Source organism: Cygnus atratus, chromosome 2 (genome assembly GCF_013377495.2).
Source record: "Cygnus atratus isolate AKBS03 ecotype Queensland, Australia chromosome 2, CAtr_DNAZoo_HiC_assembly, whole genome shotgun sequence".
NCBI classification, from domain to species: domain Eukaryota; kingdom Metazoa; phylum Chordata; class Aves; order Anseriformes; family Anatidae; genus Cygnus; species Cygnus atratus.
The window spans coordinates 121,968,409-121,986,030 of NC_066363.1; the positions used below are offsets into that span (position 1 = coordinate 121,968,409).

At 39.8% G+C, this 17,622-nt stretch overlaps 1 protein-coding gene across 1 annotated transcript in view; it reads left to right on the top strand.

Annotated features, from left to right (window-relative positions):
• CHD7 (chromodomain helicase DNA binding protein 7) overlaps positions 1-17,622 on the top strand; it is a 127,962-nt gene that overhangs the window by 70,153 nt on the left and 40,187 nt on the right. Inside the window, 4 exon segments of the mRNA XM_035553166.2 lie at positions 8,151-8,289; positions 11,298-11,435; positions 12,493-12,558; positions 17,517-17,572. Of these exon segments, the coding sequence (XP_035409059.1) occupies positions 8,151-8,289; positions 11,298-11,435; positions 12,493-12,558; positions 17,517-17,572 (399 nt within the window).

Genomic DNA, 17,622 nt, shown 5'->3' on the forward strand with positions numbered 1-17,622 from the left:
CTTGTGGGATTTCTAGAATATCTGCGCTAAATGGAGTGGGTGGAGAGGAAATCTTTTGTCATTTGACCTCAATCATCTGCAATACCGTGTTTTTGAGGAACCTCTCAAGTACGTTTCTCTTGTATGGCTTTCCTGTTTATGGCTATGCAGTCATTCTAAATAAGCTGGAAGGGCAGAAGTATTTGCCATACTCAGCGAGGTTAATTTTTCTTTTCAAGGCATAAACATTTCTGGATCTGTTAGATTTCAAAGCTAACTCCTTTTCTTCCAATGCTGATCTGTCCTTGTGTGTGGTTTGTGTATTAAGAAATTAAATTGCTTCAACAGTAATTTAGGTTTGACCAAAATCCAGACGTGAAGGGCTTAGAGGAAAAAAAAAAAGGCTTGATGATGTTTTTGTCTAAATAAAGAAGTAAGTTAAGTACTTAGTGTTGTTACAAGTTGTACAGCACTATTTTATACTGACACAACCCACGGGTTATAAGCTTTGCTGTTAAAACGGCATTTTTATATGGATATCAATATACGTTAGTATGTCCTTCACTCTAGGGATTATACCCATTTTAATGTTTCATGTAAAGACAATTTTTCTTGCACAGAGCCTTTGTGGGAGGACCAGATGCTTCAACCCTGTTTCTTAGCTGTTTTCACTCGGCATTGTGTCCCTTTATGAGGATAGGCTTAAAATGCTACGGAGTAGTATGAGAAAGAACAAACCGCTGTTACACATGAGTAAATACGTCATAGATAATAACACAGATTCTTTCCTTACCCCTCAACTCCCTAAACACCACGATTATGAATGCTCACTTGAAAGAAAACTGAGAGGAAAAAGACATTAAGGCTCAATTTTTTTTTCATTTGTACCTAGAATTTCTTACAACTGTTCTGAATTTGTTCCAAACATCTGAATCTGTTTTTCAAGATGTGGCTAGTGTTATAAAATATAACTTCCAGATGGAAGCACAGCCAGACTTGGTTAATCCGAATCAGTTTGCAAAATCCATTTGTATCAGGGTTTAAAAACTGCGGTTAATGAATCAGCTTTGCATATATTCTGCAAGACTGACTATTGGTTAGTTTTGATACGGCTAAATGAGGCACAGATAGTAAGAAGCTACTTGTTCCTTTGGCAAGATAGGGATTTATTTATTTATTTATTTTAGGTTAACAGAGACAGTGTTTCCTGAAGAATTTACATACACTGGTTTGTAAAATCAAATGTTGTTCTGACCGGCTGTGTGAACCATTCAATAAATTACGGTTGATTAGCCTATCCTCTTGCTGCAGTTACACAGGCTATGTTCCAGCCCATCCTAAGGATGGGTTTTACATACAGAATAAATCGCAGCTTAGAAAAACTCTTCAAGCTGTATCTCTCAGTACATATTGTGAAGCTGATATATACTGTATCAGCTAAAATAACCTTTTTGTTCCATTTCCACATATTCATTGGTTTGAAGGCCAAACAGGCTGTATTATTGCGTGGTATAGGGCGGTTCCGCCCAGCAATTTTTGCACCAAGTAGTAAAAAAAGCTTTTACTGTAGGACTTCCCAAGTAGTGCAGTTTTACAAGGTCCTGACTGCAATGAAGCTTTGTTTAATAAGCAATGGTTAGAAGGAGTGTGGTATGGGTTCCTGTGGCTGTGCTGCATGTCAGACCTCAGAACTTGTCTGTCCTCTCCACTCAATCCTAACACCTCTTTGCATGTCTTCTCTAATATGTCTTGGGATATGTCGTGCAGATTAAAGGAACAGTATTTCCTTTGAAGAAACAAATCACTGCTTTCTCAGTTGTATTCGTAGAAAGGCTTTATCTTCTTTCCCACGCAATAACTCTTGTAGGTAGGTAGCTAGATGACTACATTCTGGTATTCTGGTAGCTACTTAGCCCTGTTGTTTCACCTGTGAGAGAAATGTGTTTGGAGCAGTATTAAAGAGCAGGTGTTGTTCCTTATGCTTGCATAGAGGTGTCGAGAAAGTCTGCTTTTTCCCTTAATGGACTTGTCTCGCTGTTACCAACTGCTCTTTTGAAAACAACGTTGTTATCATTTTGTGGTCTTGTCAGCTTCAGTATCAAACTTCTTTGAAGAACTCTGATACTGTGTTGGGATGCTGTGCCGCTGAAGAATTTTAAATCAGTGAAAGAAATGTGCCTGCTTTGGCAGTGTCACGAACTGGGGAGTTGGTCCAGTGACGGATCATTGATAAAGTTTTTAAATGAATCAACAGCCTAAAAGATTAATCGTCTGAGCTGCAGTGTTTCAGCAGTGTTAACTCCACAAAGGAGATACTACAGTTGCTGGGATGAGTAAGATTCATGCAGCTTCATGTAGATTATGGTATGATTATGTAAAATATTTTGATGAAAGTTAATAAGATGGCTAGCACCTGCTTAATTCTAATGTTGCTAAGTATTTTTGCTTGTAAGCATTGGAAAGAGTAGTATGATTTTAGATGTCTAAATGCTGTGCAAAACAAATGGTTTTCATTCCTGAATAAGGAAATCAATTTTAATAGAAGAGCAGTCTTTCACTCATGGAAAATTCAGGTGAAGTCAGACATAGGAAATGTATTTATCAAAGAACATTTTTTTTTCTTTCCGCTAGAACAAAACAAGTCCCAGATAACCAATTTTGACATATGCTGTATCTTAACCATTTTGTAACGTAATATAGCTCATAACTTTACCCTGTCATTTCAGTTTAAGTTTTGACCAACAGTATAATCCTTTTATTAAACGGACAAAACAAAAATGGAGAGAAACTTTGTCCTTCATGTTTCTTCTATATTTGGTGTAAGTTGTGACAAAAATGAGCAACCTGTCTCACTGAAAAGCACCTTCATGTGATGGACAGGTCAGACTGGAGAATGGAAGAAGCTGATTAATTTCATGCTAGTTTGAACTGTGTGTCCCATGACATCTTCAAAAGAAAGAAAACACTAAAATGGGGGGCTAGTGTGTTGTACTGTCTACTTGGTGATTTTGAAAGAAAGATCCCGTTAATGTGGTATTACTACACTTGCAATCAATATTAGTCTAATCCTGCCAACACTGAAGGCTAAATACAGTGGTTGCAGGTAAAAAGCCATTTGCAAAACAAATATTTTGTAAACCAAACTAGTCGGGTTCAAAAAGAAAAACACAGGTGTACCTAAGGTCACAAATGAAGGGTTTTCATTAAATTGTTCAGGTGCAGAGTTGCACTGGCTTTACACATTATTGAGCTGGCTTCAGGCACGTGCAAAGCAAGCAGATATTTTTTTTTCCTGAAAGTAGATGGACAGGGAAAGGCAAGGAGTCCTACTAAATTGCAAAGTCATGGCTCAGATGTCTGTTCCTCCTGTGCCTGTCCCTGGAGGAGATGCGGACCACCTGTTTGAGAAGATCACGCTGCTGCACAGCTGATAGCTCTCCTGCTGCTTCCTGTGAAACCCTAGAGAGTGGCCACTGATTAAGGTGGGAGAAGCAGGAACTACTTGAAAGGGCCAAATGGCAGCTCCTTGCAGGAGCTTGTCTCTTTCCCCATCTCCTCAGAGCAGTGTGCTGTGCTCTGCAGAGCTGCTCTTACCTTGCTTTCTCCTCTCCAGGAGAAACTCATGTCCTTCCCACACGTGCAGCAGCAGCCTGGGGTGGAGGGAAGGGTGTGTGGGTTGCTGCTCTCATGGGGAGTGCTAGCTCTCATGTAATTATCTCTGTTAGAGGGAGGTGGAGACTGACCCTTTTGGCGCGCAAATTAGCTATTTGTTGTGTAGGAAAGGGGATGGCTTCTGGCTGCGGAAGTGGGAAAAGGCTGCTGCACAGGGGGAGTGGTGCGAGCAGCAGGATGCAGTACCTTAGGGAGCCGGGGGACAGGAAGAGAGGTCCCTAGGTGGTACTGGTAGTTTCCACTCCGAAGCTCACATCATCCTGAGAAAGGCAGGAAGGGGCTGCCTGTGGGAGAGGACAGGAAGCAGTGCAAGATTTCCATGCACACGTCCACTGAGGCTGTTCCTTTTCACACCTGTCCTCATCTCCCTTTTGAACTAGCCCAGCTGCCAAATATTTACCTTTGCCTGCCCCACAGACAGGCCTTGCAGGCTTCACCATTACCAAAGCTTATGTTTTAGTGATTTGGCTGAGTTGTCAGGCTGGAATAAACCTCGTCATCCTATTGTTGTTTTTCCTACTTCTGTAACATGTTAAAACAGATTTATGTGTACGTGTGTATTTTTTTTAAAGGGGTTTTGATTAGAATAGAAGCTTAAAAAAATAAATGTTTACTTTAGATAAGGCAATACAGAAAGACTGTCAGTCCTAGCCTCTTGAGAGGGTGGTATTTGGGACGTATTTGGGGGCTTCGGAGAGGTTTGTGGTTGTGTTGCTCTGCAGTGGATGTACAACATATTTCTAATCCCATTTCCTCTCAGAAATTTGTTATAGGATAGTGTTCCCAAGTGGAAGAATGGGGATCAATAGTGTCTGACTTACTTGGAATGTTTATATGACAGAGAAGAAGCATCACCCAAATCCTGATAGCCACCGTAAATTACACTAATAAACAGACCTGTCAGTCACCCAGTTCAGGTGAAATAGTAGCACAATGTAAATATAAGGACTAATTACTTCCCCTATTAATTCTGCTAAGCATCCCGTGCTTTTGGGGGTATTTTTAGGTCAGACGGTTAGGCCCTCTGAGATCCTGGAGTTTGACCTCACTCTGTAGGTGGCTGCTGGCTATGTGACACAAAATGCGGTTTGTTAAAGTTTGCATACTTGTTCTCAAATTGTAATTTGTGCTTCCTTCTCTGTTATCCTACTCACTGTTTTCCTCTTCAGACCCTGTTTTTCTTTGTTGTTCTCTCATCTGGCCTTCTGCAGGTTGTCTTCTCACTGATCCCCTAACTGTTAGAAAGTATTTTAGTGTTTTGTGTGCATGCAAATACTTCCTCAGTAAGGTACTGAGGTATCGGATGTGCATCCCAAGTTAAGGATCAATGCACAGACCCTAGCTGTAATGCCAAAGCCTCTAAAAAGAGATTTTTACCTGCCTGTGCTTACAGTGAGGAAAAGTAATTCTGGTCCAGCCAGACACTGTTCCTGAAGGGCATGAGTCACCGCAGGGAGGTGAGACAGGCTGAGTCAAAAACGGGTACAGCTCATTGTTAGGAACAAATTACACGGGATTTGTGGGAAGGCAGACAGCAGCAAGGGTTGCTGGTGTTTCAAGGCAGCTGATGGTCCCACAGGCCAGATAAAGCTGCCAGGACACAAAACCTCACCTCGCTCCAAGAGACAGTGCTCTTTTTCTCTGCTTTATTTATTCTTTACTTCCTTACTTTTAATGAAAGAAACCGGGGCTACATATTTAAAAATGGCAATTCTTCTCCTGCATTCAGGACTTAAAATTCTCAGTGAAATCTGCTCGTGGGCTTTGTTCTCCCCAAGTTGGTGGCTCGTTTTTGTGCGTCTGCTTTTAACTGGCCTGTCAGGGGGTGATTTGAAATGGTGTCCGAATGACTTAGCGCGCGGCTCTCTCACTGAGCGTGACTCAGTCTGCCGAAGCACAACCCGTGGGTATATATAGGTCACGAAATACTCATAGGAAGACGTTTAGCTTGGAGTCTCTGTCACCAGGAGCGGGGGAATGTCTGACAGGCATTAGAAAGAAATCTTTGTCAGGGTGGATCTGACGGGAGCGCTCGAGCCTCCGGCGGGGCCTTTGTCTGGGCCGTGCCGGGATGTGCGCGGCCCAGCGCTCCCGAGGCCGGCCGGCCGGCATTAGCGCTTTCCTGCCTTTCAGCAGGCGGATATTTTATCCAATGTAGGCCAGGCTATTCTTCCAGACTTTAAGCCTGTTATTCATATACGATAGTGCACCCAGGGCACGATAACTACTACTAAACTTAATTGCGCGCTTTGCTCTGATTTATGGAGGTCGCCGGCAAAAAGCGCCAGCCTGTCAACTCGCTTCACCTGGCAGCCGGCCAGCCCCCTGACAGGCCCACCTTTGATTTAAACAAATCCGAGAAATATGTAAAGTTTGCTGTGGGGTTTGGTGTTTGTGTTTTTTTTGTTTGTTTTTATTTTTGGAAGCGGCTCTGCTGTGATTTGATAAAAGGGAACCACAAAAAAAAAAAAAAGCGAAACCAAAAAAAAAAAAAAGGACAAAAAATAAAATAAAAACTAAAATAAAAAAAAAACCCGCGGCCGCGCAGGTGTCGGGAGCGTTGGGGCGCTGATTGAGAGAAGCAGATGGCTGCAGTCGGTGGCCGCCAGCCAGCGGAGCAGGTGCTGGTCACGTGGCCGCGGGTTGCCAGGGCGATGCGAGCGCTCTCGGCGCGCAGATGAAAGGCCGGGGGCCCCGCTTCAGCTGTAGCATTGTGTAATTTGTGGCAGTTAGAGCGGAAATAAACGCTGGAAATGGAGCCGCATAGTAGGGGAGACTCCTGGCCATGTGCGGCCTGCGCGCCGGGGCGGCCGCGGGAGGCAGGGGCGGCTGGCCGCGCTCCGCACCTCTCCTCCCACTGGTGGCTCGCTTCCCCTCGGCGGTGTCAAACTTTTCCCTTCCTTTTTTTTGGTCAAAAATCGTCCCAGTTTGAGGTATTTCCTTCCTAAAAGGCTACGTCGCTCTCCCTAATCTCACCATAGTAAAAATTTATTTTTGAAACTCCCATTTCCACGTTTGAACTTTCCTCTTTTTTAACTCAATATTAGTTTAAATACAGGCTGCGGAAGAGGCTGTGCCATGTCTCACAACCAAAGTACTATATGTATTTATAACTGTAGTCAGAAAATTAAAATTGCAGCTCCAAAACATGCCTCTGGTTGACGAATGCGCTAATCAAAGTGAATAAGCGCAAAGCTGCTATTTGTTTGGGAAGCTACAAGCCTGGGAATTATACAGGAAAAACAAACCCCAGACGGTGTCCTGGGTGTGAAATTAAAACATGAAGGGAGCAGAAGCCGTGTAGAAGCAACTGAAATAATGTCTGGCGATCGGTAATTCCTGTTCGCCAAATACCAGTGAGTGACTCTGTGTGAGCAGCTTTCTTCTCAACATTTCGGTGACTCTGTAAGAAACGGTGTGTCAGAGCAGTGGCAGGCCTGAGGGGCAGACCACAGAGGGGAAAACACGCTATCAAAAACCCACACCGGTCTCAGGGACTAAATGTGTTGAAGATTTCTAGCTTTTAGCATCAGTTCTTCCTCTTTGCCATTTAAAAATTTCATCTCTATGCCACTGAAAGTCATCTCTGTGCTTGACTTGGTGGCGATGTGTTTAAAGCTGGGCTTTGATACAGGCACCCTGAGCTACTCCCAAGGTCTTGATGCAGTTAGAAAGATATAGTCCCAGCTCCTCCAGAGGTGAACGTTTTCATAAGGGGTAGAGGGAACCAACCCCCAAAACCTTTCTGTGCCAGCCGTGGATATAGCTTGCAAATATCATGCAGATGCTGAGATACCAGGGTTTTTCCCCCCTCACCAGAGAAACAAAGGTAGAAAACCTGTGAGAAATGTCAAGGTGAGGTAACCGGTCCAGGTAGCTGCAGCTGACGACCACAAGCCTGGTCTGGCCAAGTGCCTTGAATCCTTCCTGCAGGCACTGCTGTCACGCGCGTTGAGTACCCAGATGTGCACTCGGAGCTGACACAAAAGCACCTTTCCTGTCACACTGCTTGGAAGTAACAGGGACCCTGGACTGAAATGAAAAATTTTTGCCTTTGGTCCCTTGTGTTGGTAGCGCTTCCTCTGGTTTTGCTTGCCTCATCCACATGGAATAGCAAGAAAAGTACACTTGTAATCCTCTTTCTCTTCACGTGTGTCAGGTTGTGCAAATAGTGTTTGCAGATGGTGCAGGTTTTGAGCAGAGCAGCTCTTCTTTACCGGTCTCATTTTCAGTTTCTTGTTCAAGATACATTCACTGTCAATATCTAAGATACCAAAGGGAGGGTATTTCCCCATTCCCCTGTTAAGGAATGGGAAACATATAGCAATGGCCCATGCATCATTGGTTTTTACAGTTATGCTTAAATACTTTAATATAAAGCAAGGCAGTTGAAAATAATGAAGTCACTGAAAATAAACATCTTGGCGATTAACTGTTCTGTTAAGTGCTTTTTGCTTACATTTCAATACAAATATTGATTAAAAATACCTCTGTTCTAGTAACAAGAAAACAGATTCTGAAACTAGTGCTGCGAAGAAAAAGGTTAACAAGGGAAAGGAAGGTTCTGAAAACTCAGATTTGGAAAAAACTCCACCACCATCACCTCATCCAGAAGATGAAGATGACCCAGGGGTTCAGGTAATGCTCTTTCAAGTTCACTGTAGTCTTTGGCAATTTAGATGCATGCAATGGTAGTTCTCACAGTCTTTGTTACGAGGATGGAGATTATGGTGTTGAATCTTCTGGTCTGTCTACTTAATATAGCGTTATGGGGTCTTGCTTATAAGCCTCTTGTTTCTTTTTTGCATTGGCTTTGGAAACCTGAAATCAAAAGTAAAACGTGACAAAGCAGGATGAAGGAAATCTGCATGTCGGGAACTTGTTACTACACCACTTTAATATGTGAAGGGCCTTTTTTCAGGACGGGCAGTCGTCAGCCATCACTGATAATTTTTCTTCACCACTGCCCACCCGTCAATTTCTCTCTAAACTTTCTTTCACATAAAGAAGATCTGGAAATAGGAATAGAGCATATATAAGAACTTTCATGTGTTCTGCTGCTAGTCATGTTAAAAGTAGTCAGTTCCTGGCTTGCTTCTGCTGGCAGTGCTCACAGTGAGTTAAAAATAAGAATTTCCTCATGAAAGGATACAGGCAAATTATGATGGAAGAATCATGAAATTCCTAAACTTGTGCTACTATTACTGGAGTCCATTGCATTCAGCAATTGCATATCAGCTTGCTTTTAGTTAGATAGCTGTTGAGACCAATGATTGGTGGTTGAAAAGGTTGGTGAAAAGGTTGCCAAATAGTGGTGTCCTAACAAGACACAGTCTATGCCTTCCTTCTTACCATCTTCCAGAAGAGATCTAGAGGATAATAAAATGTGAGTGACCTGGAGTATTCTTGTTAGAAAAAAATGCAGCAACAGAGAAAACAGTATTTCTGGTTCATGAAAGCCATGTGTTCTGAATGAGAACAGGTGAGATATACCATAGCATTACAATGTTTGAAGAATAAGTTTTCCATCCTGTGTCACGAGTCTTTTAGCCTGATTAACAGCATTGACAAAAGTTGTAGAAGAAACCTGGGGGCTGATTTTGGGTTTTTTTTTGCAGGTCACTGTATACTCTTTATATATCATGCACAGGTCAAAATATATGCATGTCTTTTGTTTCCAGTTTAGTGTGACAAAACGTTCTCTTTTTGCAATTCACTGGGGTGATAAATTTTACATTTGAAATATTTTTCTTTTTTTTTGGACATACAAGTGTTAGGGTCTTTGCATTACTTAATTTTTTCTTAATATGTTTTTCCTCGCATTCCGTGTGTTATACACCCCCACACTTCTTCATGTAAATTTAGGGAAGTTTTCCATCATATACACTAGGACAGCTAAGATTAATAAACTTGTTATGCATTTCCCAATGCAGGTAGTTATGTGGTTGTCTGAAACTCCATTATGTTCTTGAATACTGAGTCACCTATAAAGATCTTGCTTAGTAATGCAGAAAATGACATTATTATCTTCAGAGAGGAATATTTACTTTTGTTGTGTTACCATACGCTTTTTTTAACATTGCTATCAAGCCTTTCCACATATAGATCAGTTAAAGAGTAAAAGGTAATCTGATGCAAGTACATGTATGCACAGTTTCTGACAAAGATGCATAAGCATTGCAAAGCCTCATGTGTATGCCAGAGGAAACAGGAAGCTAACCAAGTCAATAAACATCAGGGAAGGTTACCATTACATTCGAGGTCTCCTTTCTATCAGGGAAATGGAAGAAGAGATTTTTGGCACAAAGAGTAGTGGTAAGACTTACCTATTGAGCCAAAAGAAGATCGATATTTTCCCAGCAGTGATTATGGAAATGAGGGCGTAAATTTGCCAAATAACATCTGTTTTCAAGTATAAAAATATTGCTATCATATTACAGTTATGTGGGAAACCCCGTAAGTTACTGTGCTAAAGGTAGAAGCCTCATCATGGTTGTTTAAAGGATTTCTTTGCTCAAAAATTACGTTTTCAGTTTAAGACAGAATTTCCTATTTTCTAAAGCGCATCAGATATTTGTATTTAAAGAGCTAAGTAAATTTTAAACTTCATTTATGTGGATTTAGAGAGACAGATCTGTTGAACAAGCTCTATAAGTGCTTGCATGTACCAGAGAAGATGCGTGTTAAGCTGAGAAAGAAATAAAAAATAATTAATATATCAGTTCATAAAAATGGATTTTTAGCAGTTGAAATTCAGCATCTTTTTAAAATATGTGTGTGAGCCCATTGAGATATTTAATGATGAGTTAACAGCTTCCCTCAACAGCATATGCTATCAGCTTCTGAAAATGTATAACCTGATTCAGACTATCTGGGAATTTGAATTTTATTGTTGCAGAAAGTGATGACTGACACTGAGTGATATGTCGCAAATTCTGCCAAATGAGTGCTTGTATATTTTGCAGATTTTCTGCAGCTTCTCTGAATCTTTCTCTCACCCTGGAGATGAGGGTATGGGGGAGACAAGAACTACGTTTTCGCTTGGGGTGGTCCAATTTTTTCATCCTATGCTATTCAAGTTTGGGGTCTTTTCCCGTGCTGTGCTCCAGGATGGCGTTCTCAACACTGCTGTGTCAGGGAAGAGAGGAAATCATATTTTCATTGTATTTCCCCTACAAGATAATCTGGGTACAACTGGGGAGATGAGGAGACCACAGCAGTGTGTTGTCACTGCTTAGCAACACTGTGAGCCATGCTGTGGAAAGGTGGGATTTGGTTCCTGCACTGGCCATCTGTCAAAGTTTGTAGTAGATGTGGTGCAACTTCTTGCTTTTGATTTGCTTTCTGAGATATGCCTTTTACTTTTCTAGTGGCTTTTTGGAATGCTAACAACAAACAAACATCATTACTTTCCAGCTCAGAGCAAGCATGAAGTATTGTGGGTTATGTTCTGTTTTTACAAAAGTTAAGAGGAGCCAACAGGCATGAGTTTAGAATGGTACTGTCTTGATTCCTACCATGATGTTGAAAAAATAATAGTGTTCACTACACAGTAGTGTATTTGAGAAGTATGAAGAAGCTTTCTCAGTTACTGTGCAATTTATCAGTTTCATTTGTCATGAAAAACATCGCTGCTTTCCATGTAGAAGCGACGCTCCAGCAGACAAGTGAAAAGGAAGCGTTACACAGAAGACCTGGAGTTCAAGATTTCAGATGAGGAGGCAGATGATGCTGATGCTGCTGGAAGAGACTCTCCTTCAAACACTTCTCAGTCAGAGCAACAGGTCAGATTTGAATGGACTGGAAAAGTGGATGTAACTGCAAAATTCAGAGTTCAAATATGGGCTCCTTTTCTGAATGATACTCATCCTTGGTTGGCACAGTGTGCCAGAAGGAATTAGCTTTTTACCTTCTTAAAGAACATATTCATTCATGACTTTGTTTACAAGCTGGTGATATGCAATTTGACACAGTTCTTTGAAATTAATAGTTTCTACCAAAAGGGAACCTAAACTGGACTGCTAGGAGTCTGAATTTACTTCCCTGAATTCAGTGGTCTGGCTTCTGTGACTTTAATAAACCACTCAAGCTTGTTCCCTGCTGCTAGGCACCATAAGAACCCCTTTATGAAATTACTGCCTTGTAGTACCCAGCAGGGTACACTTTATTCTCTGTGCAATGTAAATGATGGATAAAATAGTTTGAGTAAGATGAGGGGTAATAATGTAGGAATGACTGTTGTAACAATCTCATTGTTTTGTAGTGCTTTTTCAAAGAACTACTTCACTTAACTGACTGATAACCTATTGGCGAATATAGACATGTTCTTTGGTATTTCATTTGGCAATTTGTTAAGCCCTCTGAAATACTCTATGTGATCTCTGTTGTTAATTGTGCCTTATCAGAAGGAGAATTTGCTAGGTTCGCCTGCAGTTGTAACAGTGGGAATCACATGCAATTTTGATAGCTATCATGTGGACATTTACACAGCCAACCAGCGTTCTTGAATGTCTCCTAATATTTAGACTGTTTGGTGCTGAAAGCATGTATAATTTTAGGAGAGGTGAACTGATCTCTGTGTGTGCATGTCAGCCTTTGTGCGAAAGCTGGAGTTCCATTAGCTCTTAAAAATGTGTTTAAACAAGTATCCTTCGATCCTTTATTATGGCATTAAATATATTTGGATCTTCTCAGTTCTCATGCTGAGAGGAAAAAAAAATCCTCCCATGTATTAAAGTCCTGTTGGAAAAAATTATTTGAAGTTTTCTAATGAAGGAAGTAAGTAAGAATCAAAAATTCTATATGCACAGCCATAATTCTTGTATGATGTTTGTGATGTAGGAATCTGCTGATGCCGAAGGTCCTGTTGTGGAGAAAATCATGAGTAGCCGTTCAGTCAAGAAAAAGGTAAAACAAAACACAGCCTCTTCCCTCCACATTTTTAAACAAGCTAAGCATATTTCTGCTAAACCCCCATGAAGTTCTCAAAAATGCTTAGATATTTCTAAGTAAAAAATTGTTTTACTGGATAGAGTTGGTTCCCTAAGAATGTCTTTAGATACTATTTAGAATGCTTTTGGATAGACATACAGAAAACAGGTTGCTTGTTTAGTCTTCTGGTCTTTCCTGCATCTCTTCAAATGATTTTTTTTTTCCAAATGCATACACCTGGGTGAAAATTGCTGTGCTCTTCGCTTAGAGTAATGTTTCGTGGGAGTTGAGGAGTGAGAGAACCCTCCTGCATCCTAGGTTTCTGCCTTTTTGTAGGTTTTTTTTTTATTTTTAAAAAAAAAAAAAGTTCTTGCCCATAACTTTTGCATGGTTTGACAGTTGTTGTACTTAGCAGCCCATACAAGTTCACTTGAGATCAAGAACATTACATACAGAGGTGTTCAGTGTTCTCCATGTTGCTGTGCTAAGATGGTGAAAAAAAATATTGTTTGGTTAAATGTGGTTCTCTTTTAATTCTGCCCTGATCGCTAATTATGTTCTTATTTTGCTACAGACTCCTCTAATCTACTTGAGAATTTGATTGGCCTTTGCACTTCCAAATTATTAAACACTGAGTAGGAAAGTAGAGAAGAGCTTTTTTCCAAAAGAGGCATTATTGTATTCTACAGACTCATTTGTGTAGTTAGTTCTCTGACTGATCTTACAGCTGGAGAAAAAAACCCTGTTTGATTAATATAGATATAAAGCTCATAGTGGTCTTAGTTAACCAGAAATATTTCTTTTCCTCAAAGTGTTAATTTTTCAAATTCGATGAGGAAAAGTTGTGTTTATTCATGTATTTTTTGTTATGGGTTTATGTTTTATTTTATTTTTATTTTATCACTACTGCCACGACATCATTAATGGCTTTGTAAACCTAAATTCATGCAATGTCATGACTGGCTTTGATTGAATTTGGTTCTACAGCTTTTACAGCACAAACCTCTAGGGTTTGTGGTTTTTTGAAGTCTAGAGCTCTATTTTGTATTTTAAACCATAGGCTTATTTTTTCAGGTAAACTTCACGTAGTATAAACTTAATAATTAGTTGTCCTGATGGTCTACCAGGTAGGAGAGGAGAATGTGATCTTTTCATAAATGTCTTTACATTTGAAGCTGTTTTTCACCAATTATTCTTCTCTTCTTCCTCTCCCCTGCAAACAAAGGTGTGATTACTCATGGGGAGTGTGTATTTTGCTGCAGTTTGTGGGAAGTGGTTGGTCTGCTGCCTACATGTCTTTGATTGCAAGCTCTGCTGGAGGCAAGCTCTATTTTGAGCTCTTTCTTTAATGTTTTTTAAGGATTGTATTTGCAGGTTTGAGGGGTGTCTCTTGTTTCCTGCTCTTCCTCCCAACACTCCTCTCTATCCCCAAAAAATGGATTTCAGGATGTTAATATTTAACATCTGAAGTATCCAACTGTGCTTTTATTAAAGGTCTTTTACACTCTTACTAACATCATCAAAACCCCAGTTGTTAGATTACTAATCAAAGTAAAATTGCTGCGATCAGGACCAACGCATAAAATAAACATGAGGAAAGGCTTCGCTAGGAAACCTTTCAGTGAATTAGGTTGTAACAAAGATGTTTCGTTCAAATAAAGGACATTAGATAATGAGTACGCTTTTGAAACAGTATTCTTACCTTAAAATTATGCTGCTTTTCTCAAAAATCGCCTTAGTCTAGTTTAGAAGTTACCATACCCGAAGCAGTACTGTATAGTACTTCAAGTACAACAGCCAATGTTTTTCCCTGTTGTTCTTAACATGGAATTTTTAATTCTGTTGAATACTCTTACCTCTTGCAGAAAGTGCTAAGTACATGCATCATATTCTCTTTCTAAACTGTGACAGTCCTGATGTTTTCAGTTCGTATGTGGAAATCTTTCATTTCTCCAATTCTTTCCTTAACCAACTTCATCCCCCTTTGGATTTCTGATACCTAACTTTGAAAAGGCATGGCTAGAACTAAATATGCTATTCAGCACAACATGTATTTTGGAAAGATGTAGAGTTTTTGGAGCATTGTACCTGCATATTACACATCTGAATTTCTCTTTTTGCCTACCAATACACGGCAAGAATTATATCTAGTAGAACTGTGTACAAATTCATAAATCTCATCCACAAACTGGTTAGTTTAAAACCAGTTAGTTAGTACTGTGTATCTGTAATTGGTTTTAATATATATGATTTTCCATTTGTCATTAATATGTTCTGATATTTTTCTAGCAGGTGATCTTCCTGTTTTTTTTTGTTTGTTTGTTTGTTTGTTTTTTGTAGCTCTTACTTGTTTCTACACTTCAGTGACTTGCTCAAATAACTTTTGTATTAGCAGGTGTTACTGTATCACTTCTGTGGCAAAGGCAGTGCAGAATTGTATTTGCTTGAAGGAAGGGATCATTTATTTCTTCAATTATCTGCAAAGACTGTGGAGATAAGATTGTCAATTATGTCACACCTGGGCAATGATCATTTGAAGAATCCTGTGCTGCCCATGTCTGACGTGCTATTTTAGGATGTCTGCATAACCAGTTTTGGGGGAATTTTGCATAAATGTTCTGTCTCGCCTTTTTACTTGGTTAATGTAAACGTGAGTTGTGAGGGTTAGACAGTGACGTAGAGCGCATAATCTCTCTCATTCATGATATACTCATGTATTAGTACGCCCTATTTGAGCACTGGAGATTGTAACTTGATTGGAATTTAGTGTTCTTTTTTTTTTTTTCCTTTTTCCAAGCAGCATGAATGCTAGAATAAGATTTTTAAAGGATTTTTTTTTCTGAAATACTCTTTCTTTAGTTGAATCTTTGAATCACACTCACAGAATATATAATAACATAGACCAATTATTATCTATTAGACAACACAATAGCACTTTTTACTTGTGAGAGTTACAGGATTTATCAAGATTTACATTGTAAATTATTGTTACTATATTGGCAGATGACAAAAAATACACTTGATTAAAATGCTGTGGAGAAGAGTTAAATTGGCTAATATGAAACCTTTATATAAAGGTGTTTAACCACACTGTCACTATAAGATTGATGAATCTCAAAGGTTCCTGATTTAAAACTAATAAAGAGACTTGGCCATAATACGTTTCAGGGAAAAAAAAAAAAGGCAGAATCTCAAAATTAGAGATGACTTCTTAGGGAGTGATTTTGCCTCAGGGAGTGCATAGATTCAGATAATAGGATCTTCATTTTTTTATACTTCAGTTTTGACCTCTAATTATGAATACCTTCTTGAGAGATACTCAATTTTATTTATTTATTTATTTTAATTACTATTCTTCAGATTCTTTCATTTGGCGGTGTCTTTGTAAGTGATTGAAAGGCTCATCCCTATGTTTAGGGTTAAAGGACAGTTTATCTCCTTCAACAGAGGATGCAAGAAGATCAAGAAGTAGTTCCAGTTCCAGGAATAGCTTGTTGCCTTCCATTTCTCCAGGGAGACCTAGGTGGAAGCTGGTGTCACGTCTCTCTCTAGAGATGAACGTAAACTGTACCAGAGTGATATAAGCCCTAAAATGATAAAACCCCTTGCTAGTCTGCAAGAGAAGGAATACTTTATCAACTGAGATTAGGAGTGCATTAACCTGTGATCTAGCACAGTAAAGAAAAAGTTAATGCAGCTACTAGTGTTGCTTTTTAATAGTGCTGCGACGGAAGTAATATCTAGCCAGCAACTTTTCTTTTGAGAGAGAATTCGAAAGATGACAATTCATCCTCTAGTTTTAGAGTAATCTCCCTCCCTCCCTCCCTCCCTCCCTCCCTCCCTCCCTCCCTCCCTCTCTCCCTCCCTCCCTCTCTCCCTCTCTCCCTCTCTCCCTCTCTCCCTCTCTCCCTCTCTCCATTTTTTTTGATAGGTATAGATATATAGATATAAAATGGAGGGCATTGATTTATACAGGGGTCAACAGTTTCATCTGTTTTGTGTTACATATGATGTTGCAGATGTTGCTGTCCCTGAAGAGGTATGTAAAACAGAAAATCCTCTTCTATTTAAAACTGTCCCAAAGTTCATTAGCAAACATAAACCGTTAATGTTGTGACAAAAACTGAATTCTGAGTGTGTGCCTGGTGCACTGTCCTTAGTTTGTCCTATGGCTAGGTTCAGGAGTAATACTTTGTTGAATTACATGCCATATGTTATGCAATACTTTGGCACTAGGGATGAGTGAAGAGTAGTCTCAACCCTTAGCACCGAATGCCCTTGGTTTTGCTGGTTTATATCACAACTTTAACCTTGCTTTAAATGTAGTTTTTGGGTGTTAATTTAATTTGGCTGCTCTGTATGTGAGACATCTTGCCTGAGTGAATTTAATTGCACCATTGAGTAAAACTAAAGCCATGAACTGAAATTCTAGCAGAGGTATAAGGTTTAGTTTTATATGGCTTCTTGTTTGGAGTTATTAACTATATGGAGGAATAAACCCCCTTTAAAACTCTTTTTTAAAACATTACAAAACCCACAATGTAAAGTTGCCATGAGCCAGCCAAAAATAATACATATGGCATTCAGGAGTGCAGTTGCTAATTGGCTGCTGCCTGAGAAAATGGTACACTTGGCTTCTACTTAACACTGTGGGTTTGGCAGACAGCCAGATTTGGGGTGAGGTTGTGAATGAAGCTGCATGTGGTTAGGGAGGAGTTCAAATGATTCATGTCTTGGAAGTTGTAGTAAGCAGTGCAGTATGTACTTGGGTAAGCTGCTGGGGGAAACTCCTTACCCATGTCCTCCTCCCACCTACATTTTCCTACCCCTCCACTTGTCTCCGTATGTGGGTATCATACTGTTTGTTTTAATCAATAATTTAATCGGGGCTTTTCGAAGTTTTAATTCATGTTTCAACAATTCTTTTCTTATAGATGGAAAATGGAGAGGAGGTGGAAGTAGAGGAATTCTATGTAAAGTACAAAAACTTGTAAGTAATGTTACAGGTTTGATTCATGGTTTTGAGTTCACATAATAGTT